At 38.6% G+C, this 21,843-nt stretch overlaps 1 protein-coding gene across 1 annotated transcript in view; it reads left to right on the top strand.

Annotated features, from left to right (window-relative positions):
• Nucleotides 1–21,281, top strand: part of LOC131416575 (protein FAM186A-like) — a 43,044-nt gene extending 21,763 nt beyond the window's left edge. Inside the window, 6 exon segments of the mRNA XM_058559243.1 lie at nucleotides 1,887–2,575; nucleotides 2,577–3,081; nucleotides 3,084–4,977; nucleotides 4,979–5,977; nucleotides 20,629–20,818; nucleotides 21,180–21,281. Coding sequence (XP_058415226.1) covers nucleotides 1,887–2,575; nucleotides 2,577–3,081; nucleotides 3,084–4,977; nucleotides 4,979–5,977; nucleotides 20,629–20,818; nucleotides 21,180–21,281 — 4,379 coding nt within the window.
• The last annotated feature ends 562 nt before the right edge of the window (nucleotides 21,282–21,843 follow it).

Below are 21,843 nucleotides of genomic sequence, written 5' to 3'. Positions count from 1 at the left end.
ATTTACTGCGGTTCCCCTGTACCTGATGTGCCTCCTTTGATTGTGATGAGTCATTTTTCTTTTTGGTTTAAAGATTTTTTTTTCTGGCTTTCAACAGTTTGACTATGATGTGTCTAGGTATGGATTTTATTGTGTTTATCCTGCTTAGAGTTTGCTGAGCTTCTTGAATGTGTAGATTAATTATTTTCATCAAATTTGAGATGATTTGGCCATTATTTCTTCAAATATTTTTAATGTCCCTCTTTCTCTCCTCTTCTTCCAGGACTTCTGTTACTTGTACATTGGGATGTTGGATGGTGTCCCACAAGTCTCTGAGGTGTTGTTCATTTTTCTTTATTCTTTTTCCTCCCTGTTCTTCAGGTTCGCCAGTCTCTACTAATCTAGTGTCAAGTTTGCTAGTTATTTTCTTCTGTCAGTTCATCTGCTGTCGAGCCCTTTCAGTGAATTTTTCACTTCAGTTATTATACTTTTCAAGTCCAAATTTTCCACTTGGTTTTTCTAATTTCCATCTCTTTATTGATATGCTCTATTTGATGAGTAATTATCATCATACTTTCCTTTTATTTTAAAATATGGTTTCCTTTGGTTCTTTGAGTGTGTTTATAATTGTTTCTTTTGAGGTTTTTTTTCTGATAAGTTCAATATCTGGCCTCCCCCGACTCTGACCCCTGAGACAACTTCTACTGACTGCTTATTTCCCATGTGTGTGGGTCATGCTTTTCTGTTTCTTTGCATGCTTCTTCTATGTTTCTTTGCATGCTTCTTTTATGTTGAAAACTGGACATTTTATATAATATATTATAACAACTCTGGATTCTGATTCTCCCTACAACCTCTGGGGTTTGTTTTTGTTGCTTTTTTGGTTTGTTTTTCAGTGGCTTGCCTGTCCTCCCCACAGTGTGCAGCCACTGTTATCTCTGACCAGTTATTTTTTTCTTTTTTCATTTTTGTTTTTATTTTTAAGCCTGAATTCCTAGGGGTCCCCTTTGGGTCAACATAGCTTAATGGTCAGTCAATGATTGGCCAATCATTAATTGATGTAAATTGATGCGGTAAGGCTTTTACTCTTTGCTAATGGATCTGTGTATGGGTTAAGGAAGTATTGTTTTAGACAATGCTCTTAGGAATGGATTTTTCCATGCTTTGCTCCAGATCAAATCAGCCCCCTCAGGCAGTAGAGCTGTCAATCTTCACAGCCTACCTCACTCTGGTAGAACTACCAGGACATGGGGCTGGGGAGTGGGAGATGGAAGCAACTCCAGGCTAAAACGTCACACACTTCCACTGTTCTTACAGAAGTTCAGTAATTTTTCTTAAATAAATGCTTCTCAATTTGTTGTATGCCTTTGATCAATTTCCAAACTCCTAAAATGCATGTTTGTGGCAGTTTTGTCAAGTTTTATCATTGCTTTTTTGGGAAAAAAAATTGCTGAGTTTCTCATTCAGCCATTATGGAAGTTCCTTCCAGTATTTGACTTTTGTTTGTTCTTTTGTGACCCTTTTGAAAGAACCAAGGTTAGCTTTGATTCAGAAAAGGGAGAAGAGAAAGACAGGAACCCAAGAAAGGAAACAGAAAGCACCAAGCATAATCAAAGCCAAAGGAAAGTTTTGGCTTACATTATGTCTAATCCCAAACTGTAACTGAAGGTAAGTTGAGGTCACAGCTGAGTTCTCCTAAACTCTGGAAACAGAAGTTCTAGGTGATTGTGGGAAGAGTCATTCTTTTAAAAATAATACTATGTATTTTGGAGCCAAAGTTTTCTAATGAATCTTTGTTCTATAGCTATCTGTTAATTTAGGCTAAATTCCTTAGGCTTAAGCATAGACAGAGCACAACACAAAAGAAGAAATGCAATCTCATTATTATATGGGTTTTTTTCTTCTAGCATCTGGAAGTACTCTATGGAAATCTTGGAAAGAAAGAGTCATAAAGTGACCTACAACAGCCCATGCTTTAAGACCAGATCAGATGATTAGTGATGAATTTGCAACAAATACAAAAGTTTCAGAAATCCAAGACATGCTACAAGAACTTATAGGCACTGCAATGTTCAATAAGTTGGAAAACAACGCTATTAAATATATATCATCAACAATAGTAAACCTTTCTAAAGCTTTGCGAGCACTAAATGATGAAGTAAAAGTTTTTAACCTCCAAAGTGCAAATATGTATATAAATGAGACAAGTGAAAGAGAAAAAGAGCTCTCTCTGAAGATAATACAAGATCTCAGTGAAAAAAATGAAATGCTTCAGCAGAAACTTCAAGATGCAGAAGAAATATGTGAACAACTTATTCGATCCAAAGCTATAGTAGAACGCCAAGTACGTACAGCGTTGCCCACATCAACCTTGAAAGTGTTACCTAAGCTTTCTCCACAATCATCCACGGTCATTAGCAAAGCTGATGTAGAAGACAGTATGGACAGTGTTTGGGCTAAAGAATTGGAAAATATTGTAGATGAGGCCCAAAGAAAAGGGACCAAAGGCTCGGGGATCAAGTGGGACTCAACTGTTTCATACACAGCCCAAGTTGAGATGACTCCAGATTTAACTGAACAGCAATACCCTTTACCTGAAAAAAAAACAGAAGAAGTCTTCTAGAGAGATTACTGAAGATATCACTGAAGATAAGATATCACTGAAGGAAGGTGGTGTCTATCAGAAAGATGGGACTGACCCGTATCAATTACAGAAAACAAAGCACACAAAAGGCCCAGATGTGCATGAGACCTCTGGACCAAATCTGAGTGATGACAAAGGTGAACACAACGTCTCAGAAACCAAACTTGATCACCACTCTGAGCTACAAGCACTGGAAAAGAAGAACAATGAAAGAAAATCCTCTTCTGAAGCCAAATCAAAGTCATCCACGGAATCAAAAAGTCAACATGTCCCTGCTGATTTCCTTTCTACGAACATAAATAGCCAAAGTGGCAAAAGTGGAACCAGTAATGTGTGGGATCAATTCAGGAAGGTCAAACCTGAACATTCACTTGACAAAAGCCAGATTTCTTCAGAGAAGAAAGAGGAGCCCACCACTGAGTCAATGGCCAAAGAGAGCAAAAGTGAGATGAGTAGTCAAGAGAGCCATTCAGGTTGATCCAACTTGATTATTCCTCTGAGAAAGTGAAAACAACAGGAAAAAAACACTCTATTTCTCTAGGAACCACCACAAGCAAAGAAGGAAAAACTGAAGAGAAGGACGTGTTAGTCTTTGACAAGAAAATCAAATCGCATGAACTTGTTAAATCACAGTCTAGGATAACTAAAGAGACTTCAGAATCTACCAGAGCTCTAGGAAGTCTAGACGGCAAAAGTGAACAGAGTAACCTAGAAGAATTTCAGAAAGCCATAATGGCTTTCCTAAAAGAGAAAATTGATAACATAGGAAAGCCTCTGGATGAAAAGACTGTGCCAAGAGAGGAGTTATTATTAAAAACTGCGGAAGTTGAAAAATTAGGAATCATAAAGGCAAAAATAGAGGAATATTTCCAAAATGTGGCTGAAACTGTAACAAAAATCTTGAGAAAATACAAAGATATAAAACATGCAGGACAAGTTGCAGAGAAACCTCTGAAACGAGAAAAGGTAGCCTCATTTATGCCAGGATTGCACTTTCAGAAACCACTTAGCGCGAAGTCTGAAATTAGCCCCTTACTCTCACGTAAGAGCATGGACCCAGTAATTGACAATTTAATACAAATGATCTTAACTGAGATAGAAAGTGAAAGAGATGTTCCAGTAGACTCAACAGGAGGGAGAGATCACAAGGAGAAGGAAAAACAAAGGCAGGAGGAATACTTGCAAGAGGATCAAAAAAAAATGTTTGGTATGAGTCTCAAAACCCAGTTGGAAGAAGAAAGGAATCTCTGGAAGAAGAGCTATGAAATGATAAACAAGAATTTGGAGAAGGAAGAGGCACGGCTCCAGCGGAGGGAGGGAAAGCAAGGGCAACAGAGGCAGAAACAGCGGCAGGAAGAAGAGGGGTGGCAGGAACAGCAAAAACAAAGGAGGCAGAAGCGGATTGAGCGAGATGAGACCCGAAAGCAAAGGGGAGAGGAGGGAGAGGAGCAGCAGAAGCCGCAGCAGCAGCAGCTGGAAGCGCAGAAGCAAACAGTGCAAGAGCAAGGGGTGCCCTTGGGGAAGGAGAAGGGGCAGCAGACGAGGCAGGTTCCGAAGGAAGTGAGACACGGGGAGCTGGAAAGCAGCTGGGAGAAAGAGGAGGAGACGCAGAGGCCAAGGAGAAAGCCCGAGGCAGAGGCAGAAAGGCAGAGGCGGAGAGAAGCACAGGGTCAGATGAAGACTAAGCCGGAAAACTCCGAGGAGCTAGAAGAGATGTTCAGCCAAACTTCAGTGACATTGTCTCCCAGGTGGACGAGCATACCCAAAGACACCTCCCAGTCTCATCACAGAGAAGAGTTCCAGCGGAATCTTAAGACATTAGATGTTCTTGCTGACGGGAAGCACCCCGTACCAATCACTCCTCCCACCTCCACACAGTCTTCCTCACCAGGGGCCTTTCCTATCTCTGGACAGTCTCCCACAAAGTCCATGACTCTCACCCCTCAGCAGGCCCAGGCCCTGGGGGTCAGTCTCACCCCTCAGCAGGCCCAGGCACTGGGCATCACTCTCACCCCTCAGCAGGCCCAGGCCCTGGGGGTCAGTCTCACCCCTCAGCAGGCCCAGGCACGGGGGATCACTCTCACCCCTCAGCAGGCCCAGGCACGGGGGATCACTCTCACCCCTCAGCAGGCCCAGGCACGGGGGATCACTCTCACCCCTCAGCAGGCCCAGGCACGGGGGATCACTCTCACCCCTCAGCAGGCCCAGGCACGGGGGATCACTCTCACCACTCAGCAGGCCCAGGCACTGGGCATCACTCTCAACCCTCAGCAGGCCCAGGCCCTGGGGATCACTCTTGCCCCTGAGCAGGCCCAGGCCCTGGGGATCACTCTCACCCCTGAGCAGGCCCAGGCACAGGGGCATTCCTCTTACCTCTGAGCAGTTCAAGGCATTGGCGGGCACCCCCACCCCTGAGAAATCCCAGGGTTTGGGAGTTACCCTCATCCCCGAGCAAGTTTAGGCATTGGGACCTCCTCTCACATCTGAGCAGCCCTAGGCATTCCAGCCGCCGGCCGTCCATGAGCAATCTCCCTATCTACAAGCCCCTTCTACTCTTAGGCAGCATCTGGCACCATGGACTCTTCCTCGGCAAGCTTCCTCACTATGGATCCCTCCTACCCCTGGGTATCCCCCAACACTATGGATCCCCTCAACCCCTGGAAAGCCCCAGAAAGATCTGTCCTCTTCTGTTTCTAAGAAAAGTAAGGAAAGAATGGCAAGTATTTCTTCTCTGAAATCTGAATCAGCATTGGCCCATCCCAGGGCTCCAAATGTCAAGATAACTCAAGCTCCTTTCACCACTGAGAAGTTCCAAATATCAGAGGTCTCTGACACTTCTGAAGAAATCCAGATACTCCACGATCCTTTTTCCATGGAACAGTTTAGAACATTTCAGTCCTATGTCATCAATTATAGGACATCAGTATCACAAACCCCTGACATTGATGAGGGGGCCCTTCCCACCTTCATGAAGCCTGTAACATCACTACCTTCTCTTACTACTCAGCTACCCAAAACACCACAGATCTCACCTTCTGAATGGGACCAGAAATCCCGATTTCCTCCTACAGACAAGCCCTGGATGCTGACTTCAGCTTCAGTTACCAAGAAACCCAAGATGAGGGTGCCCCCTTCCTCTCCACAAGAGCTCAAACAGCAGAGGTATTTTGTTGACATGGAGGCTCAGAGGAAGAACTTGATACTCTTAAGTCAGGCCACAAAAGCTTCTGGACTCCGTTCAGAGCTACACACAACAGCCAGGAATCTCATGATTGAAACACTTCATACGGACACAGTTCGGCTGGGATAGCTGTTTCGCAAGTACATCGCCTATAGGCTCATCCAGCTTGCAAGGTAGATGTAACTATTGTATGTCCAGTTTTCTGGTTTAGTCCTGATTTCAAATATCCTCCTCATTGCCCTATAAGTATATACGTATTTGTCAGATCAGACGTTCTAAAACATTGTCTTATAGAAGGTCTATGACATAGAAACCTATTTAAGATAGCAAAGGAGCTACATTTTTTAGGAAATAAGAAATGTCATATAACATGATCCATTTCATCCATTTATCTTTCTAGCAGAGACGCTGAGATGTATTTTGTGGATCATGGTTGATCTCCAAAACATTAACTTCAAAAGTTTAGAGATGCTTCCAGTTATTCTGAATTTCTTTCATCTTTTTGGGTTCATCAGAAGATGAATGCACTTAAAATGGGAGATGGCAGGTTATGTACAAGGTGTTACCATGGCAACTTTGCTGCTGGAGGGATCTGGAGGAAACAGGTCCTGGTCCTGATTTTTAAAAATTGCAAACATCAGAAACAGGTCGGGGAAAGTGACAATTGGCCTGCCATCCTTAGCATTTGTGTTTGAGGCTACCAACCTATTATTTTGGGGGAAGTTTTCTAGCCTAAAATTACAAGATGCCAAAATAAAACCTATAATAGAAAAGGTCATTATTAATTATAGGAACAACTTATGTCATTTATTCAACAAATATTTAGTGGACGCCTACTATGTGCCAAGCATTGTTCTAGGTGCTAGGCATACAGCAGTGAAGAAAACAAAGTACCCTGTTCTCATGAAATTTACATTTTTGAGGACTGAATTCCTTTGGGAACTAAGGATTGGAACAACAAGGTGTAGCAGAAGAAAGGCTTATCTGAGATACAATCGGAACTTGTAATTTCAAAGCTTAGGTAATCTGAAATTTATTAAAAACTGTTTTACCTGATACTTGTCTTTATTTTCTCTTTCCAGACTGAATAGTCCTAGTCTTCTGAATCTGTTTTTACATATAAACACTTTCATCTACTTGAGAATTTTAAATAACGTGTTTCTGGTCATTCTCTAGTTCCCTTATGTCTTTTTCCCTCTGTTATATTTAAATTTAAAAAGAATAAGTAGTACATTCACCAGGTATAATATTTTAAAAATACAAATGGTGGAGTGAAAAGCCTCCCTAATAGTCCTATCCCCGGCCATTAGGCCCCTCCCCCAGGGCTACTAATGTATGTCCATCCAGAAATACTTTCTGCATAGGTAGAAAAGTACATATGCTCTTTTATCCTCCTTTTTACATACTTTAAAGTTATGATGTTTGATTTTTTTTATAACTTAACTTAGATATTAGCAATTAGATAACTTAGGTATTAATATATAAAGAGCCTACTCACTCATTTAAAGCTTCATAGTATTACAAAGTCTGGACTTATCAGAATTTACTTAACCTTTAATGGACATTTATGATATTTTCAAGATTTTGCATTATAAATATATACTTCAATGAACAATCTTGTATATACCTATGTATATATACGTATATGTTCCTAGAAGTAGAATTTCTGGATCAAAGGATAAGTGTTTTGTAATTGTGATGGATTTTTGTCAAATTGTTGTCCAAAGAGGTTGTAACAATTTACATATTGGTCAGCATTATGAAAGAGTATTTCCCTACATCAAGACTAACATGAAGTATTACTAAATTTTTTGTTTATTTCCAATATAATAGATGAAATATGGCATTTCACGGCTTTAATTTGCATTACTTTTATTACGGGTGAGGTTGAGCATCTTTTCATAGACAGGAGCCATCTGTATTTCATTTGCTGTGAAGATTCTATTCAAATACTTTGCCCATTTTTCAATGGGTTGTCAAATTGCTTTTTTAAATTGATTTGTGGGACCTGTTCAAATATTTGGAAAATTAGCCCCTTGTTTGTGATATAAATTGCCAAATTTCCCCCATTTGTTTGTGTTTTGACTCTGTAGAAAATTTTTATTTTTATGTGTTTATCAATATTTTTAATAATGCTTTGTACCTTATTTAGAAGGGTCCTCTCCACTCTGAGAAATATAAAAAAATTCTTTCTAAGTTTCTTTTAGTACTTTTATGGTTCGTTATTAGTTTTTTTGTTTGTTTTACATTTAAGTCTTTGATTCACAACTTTTTGTTGTGAGATATAGATATGACTTTTTTTTCCATGCGGCTACCCCGTTGCCCCGTTACCACTTAGAAAATAATCTACCTTTTCCCTTACTGATTTGAATGTACCTTCATCATAAATTCTTGTATCATTCAGGTCCATATCTGGACTCTACTATTGTTTATTGATTACATAATGATGAGTCACTTCTCTTCTGTGTTATTTATTGCAGTTTTCTTTTTCTGATGCTGAGTCTGTGTGATAGTCATTAGTGCTGTTTGCTAGTACTTGTCGATGAGATGTGAGCAGAACCGACGTGTGTCATTTCTGTGATGAGCTTGTCATTGTTGGTTTGAGACCCTCCAGAGTCTCCTTTTTCCTTTGGCATGGTAACCTACGATGTTCAAGATGACGGCTGCTCTGTTAGCCTCTGTCCCTGAGAATATACAATGAAGCTCACTTCCTGCCAAGCCATGATGGATTTGCAATATGAGCCACAAGTAAAATCTGTTGTTTTTAGCCACTGAGACTTGGGGATTATTTGTTAAAAAAGCAAAACCCTAGCTTATCTTCACTAATACAGTTTCCTATCCCAGAATATGATATACCCTTCTGTTTGTTCAGGTTGTGTGTGTGTGTGTGTGTGTGTGTGTGTGTGTGTGTATCCTCCAGGAACATTAAAAAGTTTTCATCTAGCTCTTACATATTCTTCCATCAGTGTATATCTTGGTAGTTTTTATTTTTGTTGTTGTTGGAACTATTGTAAATGGACTCTTCTTCTATGAGATCTTCTAACTGGTTGTTATTTGTATAAATGAAGGTTAGATTTCTCTATATCACTTTTGTATGCAGCTGTCTTACTGTATTCAAGCATGTGCAAGTTTTTCAGTTGATATTCTTGAGTTTTCCAGGTACATAATCATTATTACTTACAACTAACAATTTTTTACATCTAGATTTTCCGATTTTTAAACATCTCATTTCCGATTTTTAAACATCTCATTTCTGTCTCTTGACCAGCTGAATTGGTAGTACTTCCAGAACTAAGTTAAAAAAATAGCAGTGATATGGCTACAAGGCCATATTTGTTCATTGGACTCGCCTTGAGTGACAGCTAGGAGTGTCTTTCCATGGCCCCATGTTGTTTTTTTCAAAGAAAAGCTAATCTTCAAGAGTGTTTAGGGCCGGCCCGTGGCTTAGCGGTTAAGTGTGCGCGCTCCGCTACTGGCCGCCTGGGTTCGGATCCCGGGCGCGCTCCGATGCACTGCTTCTCTGGCCGTGCTGAGGCCGCGTCCCACATACAGCAACTAGAAGGATGTGCAGCTATGACATACAACTACCTACTGGGGCTTTGGGGAGGAAAAAAAAAAAAGAGGAGGCTTGGCAATAGATGTTAGCTCAGAGCCCGTCTCCCTCAGTAAAAAGAGGAGGATTAGCATGGATGTTAGCTCAGGGCTGATCTTCTTCACAAAAAAAAAAAAAAAAGAGTGTTTAAAAGAGTCGTTTACATTTATATTCTCCTTTCTGAAAAAGTTGCAAAACATCCTTAACCTTAGTCAATTTCATTTTTTTTTGTTACTTCTCCATTCCTGTGTAACTTAGATTGACAAAATGTAAGTCCTTTCATTGCTAGTTATTAAAATATAAATAGGGGCCAGCCTGGTGCCATAGTAGTTAAGTTCATGCACTCCACTTCGGTGGCCCAGGGGTCACAGGTTCGGATACTGGGCGCAGACCTATACACTACTCATCAAGCCATGCTGTGGCAGAGTACCATATACAAAATAGAAGAAATTGGCACAGACGTTAACTCAGGGACAATCTTCCTCACCAAAAAAAAAAAAAAAAAATTGGTTAAAAATATAGTGGTGATAGTAGACATCTTTCTAGTATTTGCCATTAAGAAAAATGCTGACTTTTGGGTTGAAATACATTTTATCATACTAAAGAAGTACATCTGCTCATTTCATTATGTATTTTAAAATCAAGAATGGATGCTGAATTTTGTTAAATTTGTTAAATCACGTTTTGTTAAATGTAATTTAAGCATTTAATTTTCATGTAGTAAAGAAAATGTGACTTCCTCCTCAGATCTATTAATATGTTTAATTATATTAAACCATCAGTGCATTCCGGGAATAAATGGTATTTGTCTTTGGTGTATCCTTCTTTGTGTTATGGAATTTGTTTGCTAATATTTTATTTGGGATTTTTTTTTGCATTGATATTCATTAGTAAGTTTGGCCGGTGGTTTACTTCTTTTGGTGCTATCTTTGTCAAATTTGGGTGTAATTTAAAGCTTGTATCATTAAAAAAATGTGGAAGATTACCTTTTTCTATGCCCTGTAACAGTTTAATAGCAAAATTAGCTGTTCTTTTAAGGTTTGACATATTTCGCCTATGATATTATATGGGCTTGGTACTTTTGGGGAGAAGTTGTTTGATACTTTCTCAATTTTTATATGGCAATTAGATTTATTAGAGATTTTGAAGATCTAAGTGACACGATCTCACCTGTTTCAGTAAAATCATTTAAAAATTGAACAAAGATTGTTAAGGATGCTCACTGATCTGGGGAGAAGAATAGATGAACTCAGTGAGAATGTCAACAAAGAAATGGAAGATATAAAAAAGAACCAATCAGAAATGAAGAATACAATACTGGAAATGAAAAGTTCACTAGAGGGACTCAAAAGCAGAGCAGAGGATACAGAAGAACGGATCTGCGTGCTGGACGAAAGACTAGAAGAAATTACCCAAGCTGAACAGGTAAAAGAGAAAAGAATTAAAAAGAGTGAGGACAGTCTAAGGGACCTCTGGGACAACATCAAGCACACTAACATCCATGTTGTAGGTGTCCCAGAAGGAGAAGAGCGAGACAAAGGGGCAGAGAATCTATTTCAAGAAATAATAGATGAAAACTTCCCTAACCTAAGGAAGGAAACAGACATCCACGTACAGGAAGCACACAGAGCACCAAACAAGATAAACCCAAAGAGGCCCACACCAAGACACATCATAATCAAAATGTCCAGAATTAAAGATAAAGAGAGAATCCTAAAAGCTGCAAGAGAAAGACAAGTTACATACAAAGGAAACCCCATAAGGCTATCAGCTGACTTCTCAGCAGAAACCTTACAGGCTAGAAGAGAGTGGCACGATATATTTACAGTGCTAAAAGGAAAAAACTTACAGCCAAGAATACTCTACTCAGCAAGGTTATCATTCAAAATGGAAGGAGAGATCAAACATTTCCCAGACAAGCAAAAATTAAAGGAGTTTGTCACCAAGAAACCAGTGCTACAAGAAATGTTAAAGGGATTGATTTAAGGGGAAAAGAGAAGACCACAAATAGGAAAAATTATCTATTTCCATGATAAGAGGGTAATGGATACAAATGCACAAAAAAGAGGTTAGATATGATATCAAAAACATAAAATGAGGGAGGATGGGAGTTAAAGAGTAGAGCTTTCAGACAGAGGTCAAACTCAAGAGACCATCAATTCTGTATAGAAGGAGAAAGGAACAGAGAAGGACTACTAAAACACTGAGCAAAAAAAAAGTTAAAAAATGGCAGTAAGTACATACTTATCAATAGCTACTTTAAACGTCAATGGACTAAATGCTCCAATTAAAAGGCATAGAGTGGCTGATTGGATAAAACACCAAGACCCATATATATGCTGTATACAAGAGACACACTTCAGACCTAAAGACACTCACAAACTGAAAGTGAAGGGATGGAAAAAGATACTCCATGCAAATGGCAATGAAAAGAAAGCTGGGGTAGCAGTACTCATATCAGACAAAATAGACTTTAAAACAAAAACTGTAAAAAGAGACAAAGAAGGGCATTACATAATGATCAAGGGAGTAATCCAACAAGAGGATATAACACTTGTAAATATCTACGCACCCAATGTAGGTGCACCTAAATATATAAAGCAATTATTAACAGACATAAAAAGAGAAATAGACAGTAACACAATAATAGTAGGGGACTTTAACACTCCACTTACACCAATGGATAGATCATCCAAACAGAAGATCAATAAGGAAACATTGGCCTTAAATGACACACTAGAACAGATGGACCTAGTAGATATATACAGAGCATTCCATCCAAAAACCGAAGAATACACTTTCTTTTCAAATGCACATGGAACATTCTCCAGGATTGATTACATGTTAGGTCACAAAACAAGTCTCCATAAATTTAAGAAGATTGAAATAATACCAAGCATCTTTTCTGACCACCACAGTATGAAACTAGAAATCAACTACAGGAAGAAAATCAGAAAAGCCATAAATACGTGGAGATTAAACAAAATGCTACTGAACAACGAGTGGATCAATGAAGAAATCAAAGAAGAAATAAAAAAATACCTGGAGACAAATGAAAATGAAAATACAACACGCCAGAATTTATGGGATACAGCAAAAGAGGTTCTAAGAGGGAAGTTTGTAGCAATACAGGCCTATCTCAACAAACAAGAAAAATCTCAAATAAACAATCTAACAATACTCCTAAAGGAACTGGAAAAAGAAGAACAAACAAAGCCCAAAATCAGTAGAAGAAGGGAAATAATAAAAATCAGAGCAGAAATAAATGAAATAGAGATTAAAAAAACAACAGAATAAATTAATAAAACCATGAGCTGGTTCCTTGAAAAGATAAACAAAATTGACAAACCTTTAGCTAGACTCACCAAGAAAAAAAGAGAGAAGGCACAAATAAGTAAAATCAGAAATGAAAGAGGAGAAATTACAACAGACACCTCAGAAATACAAAAGATTATAAGAGAATACTATGAAAAGCTATATGCCAACCAATTCGACATTCTGGAAGAAATGGATAAATTCTTAGAATCATACAACCTTCCAAAACTGGATCAAGAAGAAGTAGAGAATTTGAATAGACCAATCACCAGTAAAGAGATCAAAACAGTAATCAAAAACCTCCCCAAAAATAAAAGTCCAGGACCAGACGGCTTCCCTGGTGAATTCTACACGAAGAAATCAAAGAAGAAATTGTAATTTCTCCTCTTTCATTTCTGATTTTACTTATTTGTGCCTTCTCTCTTTTTTTCTTGGTGAGTCTAGCTAAAGGTTTGTCAATTTTGTTTATCTTTTCAAAGAACCAGCTCTTGGTTCTATTAATTTTTTCTGTTGTTTTTTAATCTCTATTTCATTTATTTCTGCTCTGATTTTTATTATTTCCCTTCTTCTACAAAACATTCAAAGAAGACTTAATACCTATCCTTCTCAAACTCTTCCAAAAAATTGAGGAGTGGGGAAAGCTCCCTAACTCATTCTACGAAGCCGACATTACCCTGATACCAAAACCAGACAAGGACAACATAAAAAAAGAAAATTACAGGCCAATATCACTGATGAACATCGATGCAAAAATCCTCAACAAAATACTAGCAAATCGCATACAACAATACATTAAAAAGATTATACACCATGATCAAGTGGGATTTATTCCAGGTATGCAGGAATGGTTCAACATTCACAAATCAATCACTGTAATACACCACATTAATAAAATGAAGAATAAAAATCACATGATATCTCAATAGATGCAGAGAAAGCATTTGACAAGATACAGCATCCATTCATGATAAAAACCCTGAATAAGATGGGTATAGAAGGAAAGTACCTCAACATAATAAAGGCCATATATGACAAACTCACAGCTAATATCATCCTCAATGGTAAAAAACTGAAACCTATCCCTCTAAGAACAGGAACCAGACAAGGATGCCCACTGTCACCACTCCTATTTAACATAGTACTGGAAGTCCTAGCCAGAGCAATCAGGCAAGAGAAAGAAATAAAAGGGATCCAAATAGGAAAGGAAGAAGTGAAAATGTCACTATTTGCAGATGACATGATTTTATATATAGAAAACCCTAAAGAATCTACCAGAAAACTTTTAGAAGTAATAAACGAATACGGTAAAGTTGCAGGACACAAAATCAACATACAAAAATCAGTTGCATTTCTATACACTAACAACGAAGTAGCAGAAAGAGAAATTAAGAATACAATCCCATTTACAACTGCAACAAAAAGAATAAAATACCTAGGAATAAACTTAACCCACGAGGTGAAAGATCTGTACACTGAAAACTATAAAACATTGCTGAAAGAAATTGAAGAAGACACAAAGAAATGGAAAGATATTCCGTGCTCTTGGATTGGAAGAATTAACATAGTTAAGATGCCCATACTTCCTAAAGCAATCTATAGATTCAATGCAATCCCTATCAAAGTTCCAACAACACTTTTCACAGAAATAGAACAAAGAATCCTAAAATTTATATGGAACAACAAAAGACCTTGAATAGCTAAAGGAATCCTGAGAAAAAAGAACAAAGCTGGAGGTATCACACTCCCTGATTTCAAAATATACTACAAAGCTATAGTAACCAAACAGCATGGTACCAGCACAAAAACAGACACATAGATCAATGGAATAGAATCGCAAGACCAGAAATAAACCCACACATCTACGGACAGCTAATCTTTGACAAAGGAGCCAAGAACATACAATGCAGAAAAGAAAGTCTCTTCAACAAATGGTGTTGGGAAAACTGGACAGCCACATGCAAAACAATGAAAGTAGACCCTTACCTTAACCATACACAAAAATTAACTCCAAATGGATTAAAGACTTGAATGTAAGACCTGAAACTATGAAACTTCTAGAAGAAAACATAGGCAGCACGCTCTTCGACATCGGTCTTAGCAACATATTTTCAAGCACCATGTCTGACCGGGCAAGAGAAACAATAGAAAAAATAAACAAATGGGACTACATCAAACTAAAAAGCTTCTGCACAGCAAAGGAAACCATCAACAAAACGAAAAGACAACCTAACAATTGGGAGAAGATATTTGCAAACCATACATCTGATAAGGGCTGAATCTCCAAAATATATAAAGAACTCATGCATCTCAACAACAAAAAAACTAACAACCCAATTAAAAAATGGGCAAAAGACCTGAACAGACATTTCTCCAAAGAAGATATACAGATGGCCAACAGACACATGAAAAGATGTTCGAAATCATTAACTATCAGGGAAATGCAAATCAAAACTACAATGAGATATCACCTCACGCCCATCAGAATGGCTATAATTAACAAGACAGGAAACAACAAGTGTTGGAGAGGATGTGGAGAGAAGGCAACTCTCATACACTGCTGGTGGGAGTGCAAACTGGTGCAGCCACTATGGAAAACAGTATGGAGATTCCTCAAAAAATCAAGGATAGAACTACCATATGATCCAGCTATTCCACTGCTGGGTATTTATCCAAAGAACTTGAAAACACCAATGCGTAAAGATACATGCACGCCTGTGTTCATTGCAGCGTTATTCACAATAGCCAAGACTTGGAAGCAACCTAAATGCCCATCAAGGGACGAATGGATAAAGAAGATGTGGTGTATATACACAATGCAATACTACTCAGCCATAAGAAACAATGAAATCCAGCCATTTGTGACAACATGGATGGACATTGAGGGTATTATGCAAAGTGAAATAAGTCAGAGGGAGAAGGTCAAATACCGTATGATTTCCTTCATTAAGTAGTAGATAATAACAACAATAAACAAACACATAGAGACAGAGATTGGATTGGTGGTTACCAGAGGGGAAGGGGGGAGGGAGGAGGGCGAAAGGGATAATTCAGCACATGTGTGTGGTGATGGGTTGTAATTAGTATTTGGGTGGTGAACATGATGTAATCTACGCAGAAATAGAAGTATAATGATGTACACCTGAAATTTATACAATGTTATAAACCAATGTTACTGCAATAAATGAAAAATTAAAAATAAATAAATAAATAAATAAAAATTAAAAAAAAAGAGAAATATATAGATCAACTTTTCCTAAGAATATTTAACTTATACAATTATAACTATAATTCCATCAAGGATCAATTCATTTTTTCAGAAAATTCTTCTTTAATATTTAATATTATAATAATCAAATCACCAACAGGTATAACAAGGAATAAAATACTGACAGATTAAAGATTCCATAATAAGGATGGCTGGGTCAAGAAGATTCTAACATTATATGAGAGAGAAAACATAAAGTATAATAAAATATTTTTGAATAAAGAAATTTTGTAGAATCTCTGTAAGTGAAGATTCCATTATTTAAATGTTAAAACATAGTTTTAGAGTTGTATTACCACGTGATCAGTATAATATACCTGAGAAGCCATGAGGGAGAGGATGTAAAATTAGCCCAGATGATGACAATGAAACATTTCATTTTCATACATAGTGAAGAAAGTCCTCAAAGGCACTAAATATTGCAGTGACTAGATAGGATTTAATTGATCATTTAATTCATCAACATTTTTTGAATACCCACTATTTGCCAGGGGGTGGAAGGTGGAAGGATACAAAGATGGATACGCCATATATCTGCCCTGAGGGCACTCAAAGTCCACTCAGAGAGACAGTCACACAAACAGATGATAATATAGTGTGATGTGGAAAGAACAATGATGGTGTGTGTACAAAGTGTACAGAAGAGGACTGAGGAGAGGGGAGAATTAGGTAAAGCTTCTAGGAGTCCGGACCTTTGAACTATGTCTTAAAGAACTATTAAAAGTCAGTAAGACAGAGAAGGCGGAGAGTCTAGCAGAGCAAAAAAAAAAAAAAGGAGCAAGAAGCAGCAGTGTGTGTGTGTGTGTGTGTGTGTCTGGGGAAACTGCTTTGTTGCTGGTAGAACACAGAGAATAAGCAAGACGTGGCAACAGATGAAACTGGAAAGATAGGCGAGATGAAAGAGAATCCTAAATGGCACGTTAAGGAATTTGTATTTTATTTTGTACGTGATAGAGGATAACTGAAGAATTCTTAACAAGGGAAGTCAAATGCCAACAATGTGGAAGGCGGATTTAAGGAGAGTAAAGCTGCACGCAGAGGCCTAAGTTAGGACCAGATGGCATCCGCCCGAAAGTCTTGAAGGAATATAAGGGTGAGAGTGGAATTGCTAGTCAAATATTTCCTGTTTTCTGGAAGGGATTCTATGCTAGGGTGATATTTTAACAGCATAACTACTATTAACGAGGGGCATCCATGTCGGGCAATCTGGTGGAGTCTGGATAACAAGTAGAATCACTGCACTCTTGAAACAGTGAAAACTGATAGACTAACGGAAATATGTTTCACAGGAGAAGCAAACATTTAATCTAGAATTTTTTGAGGAAACGTTGCATGAACAATGAAAAATTAAATGAAAATAAATGATTTAAAGCTGGCTCTGTACATTTAGGGGGTTATAAAGCATCTACAAGGGACAGGAATTTTAGATATATTATTGCATTTAACTTGCAGATGGGGAATCAGGTTCAGAAAGTTCATCCTATGTGCCCAAGTTACAGAGCTAGTAAATGGGAGAGCTGAATTCAAAAAGCCCATTTCCAAAGTCCATACTATACTGTACTACATATTACAGTACATTACCTCGAAGTAGGGGCCTGTAATAGTTTTCTATGCAAATCCTAATCATGCTTTCTCTTAAATATGGACTTTGAAGTCAGGAAGACCTTGGCTCCAACGTCCAGTTCTGAATCTTTCTGAGACTCAAATGTGCCATTTGTAAAATGGATGTAATATTTACTTCAAAGAATGGTTGTGAGGATTAAATGAAATAATATATTTTAAAATATTGAAAATATTTTTATTTAATATAAATTTAAAAATAGAAATAAAATTTCTAGCACAACGATTGACCCAACGTAGATGTTCAGTAAAGGTAAGGCACCATCCTTTGGATTGTGATTCTATATTAAATACTATAAAAAATATTCCTTAGGATGGGGGCAATGCTTTATCAATGTAAGTGGAATTTGCTAAGAGAGTGGGAACAAAAGGCAGGAAGGGATGAATGGCCGTGTTTCTAGATGGGGAATTTTCAATAGATACCTCAGTGGTTACTACTGGAATGAGTGTTTAGATTATTAAAATGAATTATCTTTAAAAATCCATGAAAAATAAAATCCCTAAGTTTGAAATGAAACTATAAACTTTTCCAAGTAGCGAAATATGATTTCAATAAGGAAAAATTATGGGGAAAATCTAAAACTATGTGAATACACAGAAAAACAGGAGAAAAGATTTAGCATGAAAAACAACTTATTAGGAAGATTTAATGCACAGCATAGTGATTATAGTCAACAATACTGTATTACAAACTTCAAAGTTTCTAAAAGACTAGATGTTAATTGTTCTTACCACAAAAAAAGAAATGCTAATTAGGTAATAATTATTATGTGATAGAGGTGTTAGCTAGCACTACAATGGTACTCATATTGCAAAATATCAACGTATCAAATCAACACATTGTACACCTTAACCTTACACAATGTTGTAATTGATGTCTCACTAAAAAATATATATATATATATATATATTTATTTATTTATTTTTTTTGTGAGGAAGATCAGCCCTGAGCCAACATCTGTGCTAATCCTCCTCTTTTTGCTGAGGAAGACCGGCTCTGAGCCAACATCTATTGCCAATCCTCCTCCCTTTTTGTCCCCACAGCCCCAGTAGATAGTTGTATGTCATAGTTGCACATCCCTCCAGCTGCCGTATGTGGGACACGGCCTCAGCATGGCCAGAGAAGCAGTGCACCGGTGCACGCCCGGGATCTGAACCCGGGCTGCCGGCAGCGGAGCGCTCACACTTAACCACTAAGCCATGGGGCTGGCCCTATGGTTATAAGAATGCTATCTGCTTGCTTCATTGAGAACTGTTATTTATGGGAATGGATGTGATAGGCATTCTGTAATGCATGCAGAGAAGTGATTAAAAACACATGTTATAAAGAGGAGGCCGGTGCAGTGGCGTAGTGGTCAAGCTTGTACTCTCTGCTTCAGTGGCCCGGTGTTCGCAAGTTCAAATCCCGGGTGCGGATTGACACACTGCTCATTAAGCCATGCTGTGGCAAGGCCCCACAGGGAAAATAGAGGAAGATGGGCATAGATGTTAGCTCAGAGCCAATGTTCCTCAGCAAAAAGAGGAAGATTGGCAACAGATGTTAGCTCAGGGCTGATCTTCCTTACCAAAAACAAAACAAAAACCAAAAAACCCACATGTAATAAAGATAGTTATAAGAGTGAAAAAATAAAAATAAAAGTCACCTACAGGATATTAAAAAAACCCAAGGCTATTGGAAAATTAATTTAATTAAAATCAACTAATTATGTTAATTCAGAAAGTTGATACACTTAAGTATTAAATGATTCATATATACAGTAGGTCTAAGCTATTAATTATAACCCACAAAAGAGAGTAGTCCCTCTCCCTCTCTTTATTTATTTATTTATATATATATATATATATGTAAAATACGTATATTCAGAAAAATATCTTCTATGGGTTCCCATTGCCTAGCCCCCCAAAAACATCCAAACTCCTTAACATGCCTTTTAAGGCTTTTCATAATCCAGTCACTCCAGTCTCATCCCCACATCCTTTCACATATCCCTGGTCTAAAAGTCCCAGACTACTCACCACTCTCAAAATATAACTTTCATTTTCTGGCCTTTGTTTATAGTATTCCCTCAACCTGGAATTCCTCACGTCTTTGTTCCCAAACTTTAGTGACAGTAAGATTTACCTGAGATTTTGTTTAAAATACAGATCCTGAAGCCTACCACCAAGATTTTGATGCAAAAGCTCTGGGAAGCACCCTAGAATCTGCATTTTCAACAAGCACTCCCCCCATCCTCCACCCCCTGCCAAATGATTCAGTGCCGGGGGTCAGGGTCCACGTTTTGAGAAGTATTCATATTGTGGAAAGAGAGAAGAGCTGGGTTTGCTTCCCAAATCTGCTATTTATTAATTATGCGACTTTGGAAAATTGCTTAACTTTGCTCAGATTCCTTTTCCTCTCCTGTAGAATGGCAACACACTACCTGTTTAGAAGGCCCAGACATGGTGGTGGTATACATTACAGTAAAGAGGGAGCGTACATTGTTATGACTGTTCCTCAAGATCCTATTCCACATCTTATTATGAAGCCTTCTTTATCCCTCTTGTTAGAATTAATTATGCTTTCCTTTTTGCTTAAACAGCCTGTTTATATCTCTATTTAGCATCTATTTCACTCTCTCTTTGACACTGTTAATTTATTAGTCTCCTCCTATTCTAGTCTCCTCCTATTCTGGATTGTAAGTGCTTTGAAGGCAACGAAATTGTCTTTTTCATAATTGTATTAAGTACCTTCTATATGTCTTGTATATATCAATATTAAAATTTTAATATATTAAGATAATAATAAGCAACATTATTATAACACTAAAAAACTCTGTGAAGAGTTAATGAAAATTTGACAGCCATATAGATTTTTTAAAGTTTAGTCGTATAGGGAACTATGTAGATTAAGATCTCATTAAGCACACCTTGCACCCCTATCCCATCCCTCTCTACTTACTAAGGATAAGATGAGAATTGAAAGAAAATGAAGCCAGGTTTGCTGAGTTAGGGTCAGTAATTATATCAATCCAATTCTTGTTAATTTTTTCGAGAAACATCATCAAACGATTACAAGCCATCCAAAACACTGGGAAAGGCTATGAGAGCCAGAACCTCTACATAATGCTGAGCAGAACTGATGACTACCAGACAAAGGCGATGTGGCTCTGGACCAAGAAGCAGAAGTCTCTAGACCAGAAACGGAATCAGTGCCTGAGGAACATGATATTCTTATTTAGCCAGGTAACCTGTCTCCTACCCTCTCCTCAGAGTGTTGTAAGAAAAACGAAAGTGTTAAGTTTTGAAAATAACATTCACCTGGAGATACCGTGTATATCAGTTTCCTAGAGCTGCTGTAACAAATCAGCAAACTAATGAGTGTGAAGTGGTATCTCCTTGTGGTTTTGATGTGCGTTTCCCTAATGATTAGCAGATCGGGTGTGCAGTAGTCTTTCCAGTCCTGCACGGCACACGCGCGGTGGGGGAGGCGGCTGGTGCTTGACATTCTAACAGGATCTTTTTCTGCACTTAGTCCCTTTAGGCCCCTGCAAGATGCGCCCATCCACTGCACTTAAACCGCTGCAATGCTCGTGTCTGCCCCTAGATGGCACCACCGGACCGTGCCCCTTCCCAGCTGCTGAGAGCGTTCCCAGAAGAGGCGTTTTGTATTTCGGAGATAATGGAAGAGAGAAACGCTTTAAATTGAGGAATGAAACTCCGGCCAACACTCAAAACAGGCAGAATTCCAGCTGCCTGCTCCTCCGAGCACAGGCTCCGGAGGTCGAATTCTGGTCCACCAGAGCATCTGCAGGACTTGGGGCTGATAGCGCAGGTGAAGACAGTAACAGAGCCCAACTTGGAGGGCTTTGGGGATAATTAAATGATTTATTTCACATAAAGTGCTTGGAACAGTGTCTGGCACAGAGTGAGTGTCAATGATATTTGCTATTCTTTTCCTTTTCAACTGGTATTGCAGGGACCTGTCACGTCCCCTGAGGGCAGGGACCACAGCTTGCCGCTCACCTCTGCATCCCCAGTGCCTGGCACAGAACAGGTGCTTAGGAAGCTATTTCTCCCTCTGCCTGCCCCCATCACACAGAGGAGGGAGCCACCATGCTCTATGTGGCTTCAGAGAAGACCAGGTGAGGACTTACAGGGAGGTGGATGTGGCTGATTGACAGTCTGAGCTATGCAAGCAGGGAATGGGCTTCCTGGCAAGGGAGTGAGCTCCTGGGCACTGGAGGCGTGCAAGCAGAGCGCATCTGCTC

Source organism: Diceros bicornis, chromosome 17 (genome assembly GCF_020826845.1).
Source record: "Diceros bicornis minor isolate mBicDic1 chromosome 17, mDicBic1.mat.cur, whole genome shotgun sequence".
NCBI classification, from domain to species: Eukaryota; Metazoa; Chordata; class Mammalia; order Perissodactyla; family Rhinocerotidae; genus Diceros; species Diceros bicornis.
The sequence above is the reverse complement of the archived record's forward strand: the minus strand, read 5'-3'. Positions and strand labels throughout refer to the sequence as shown.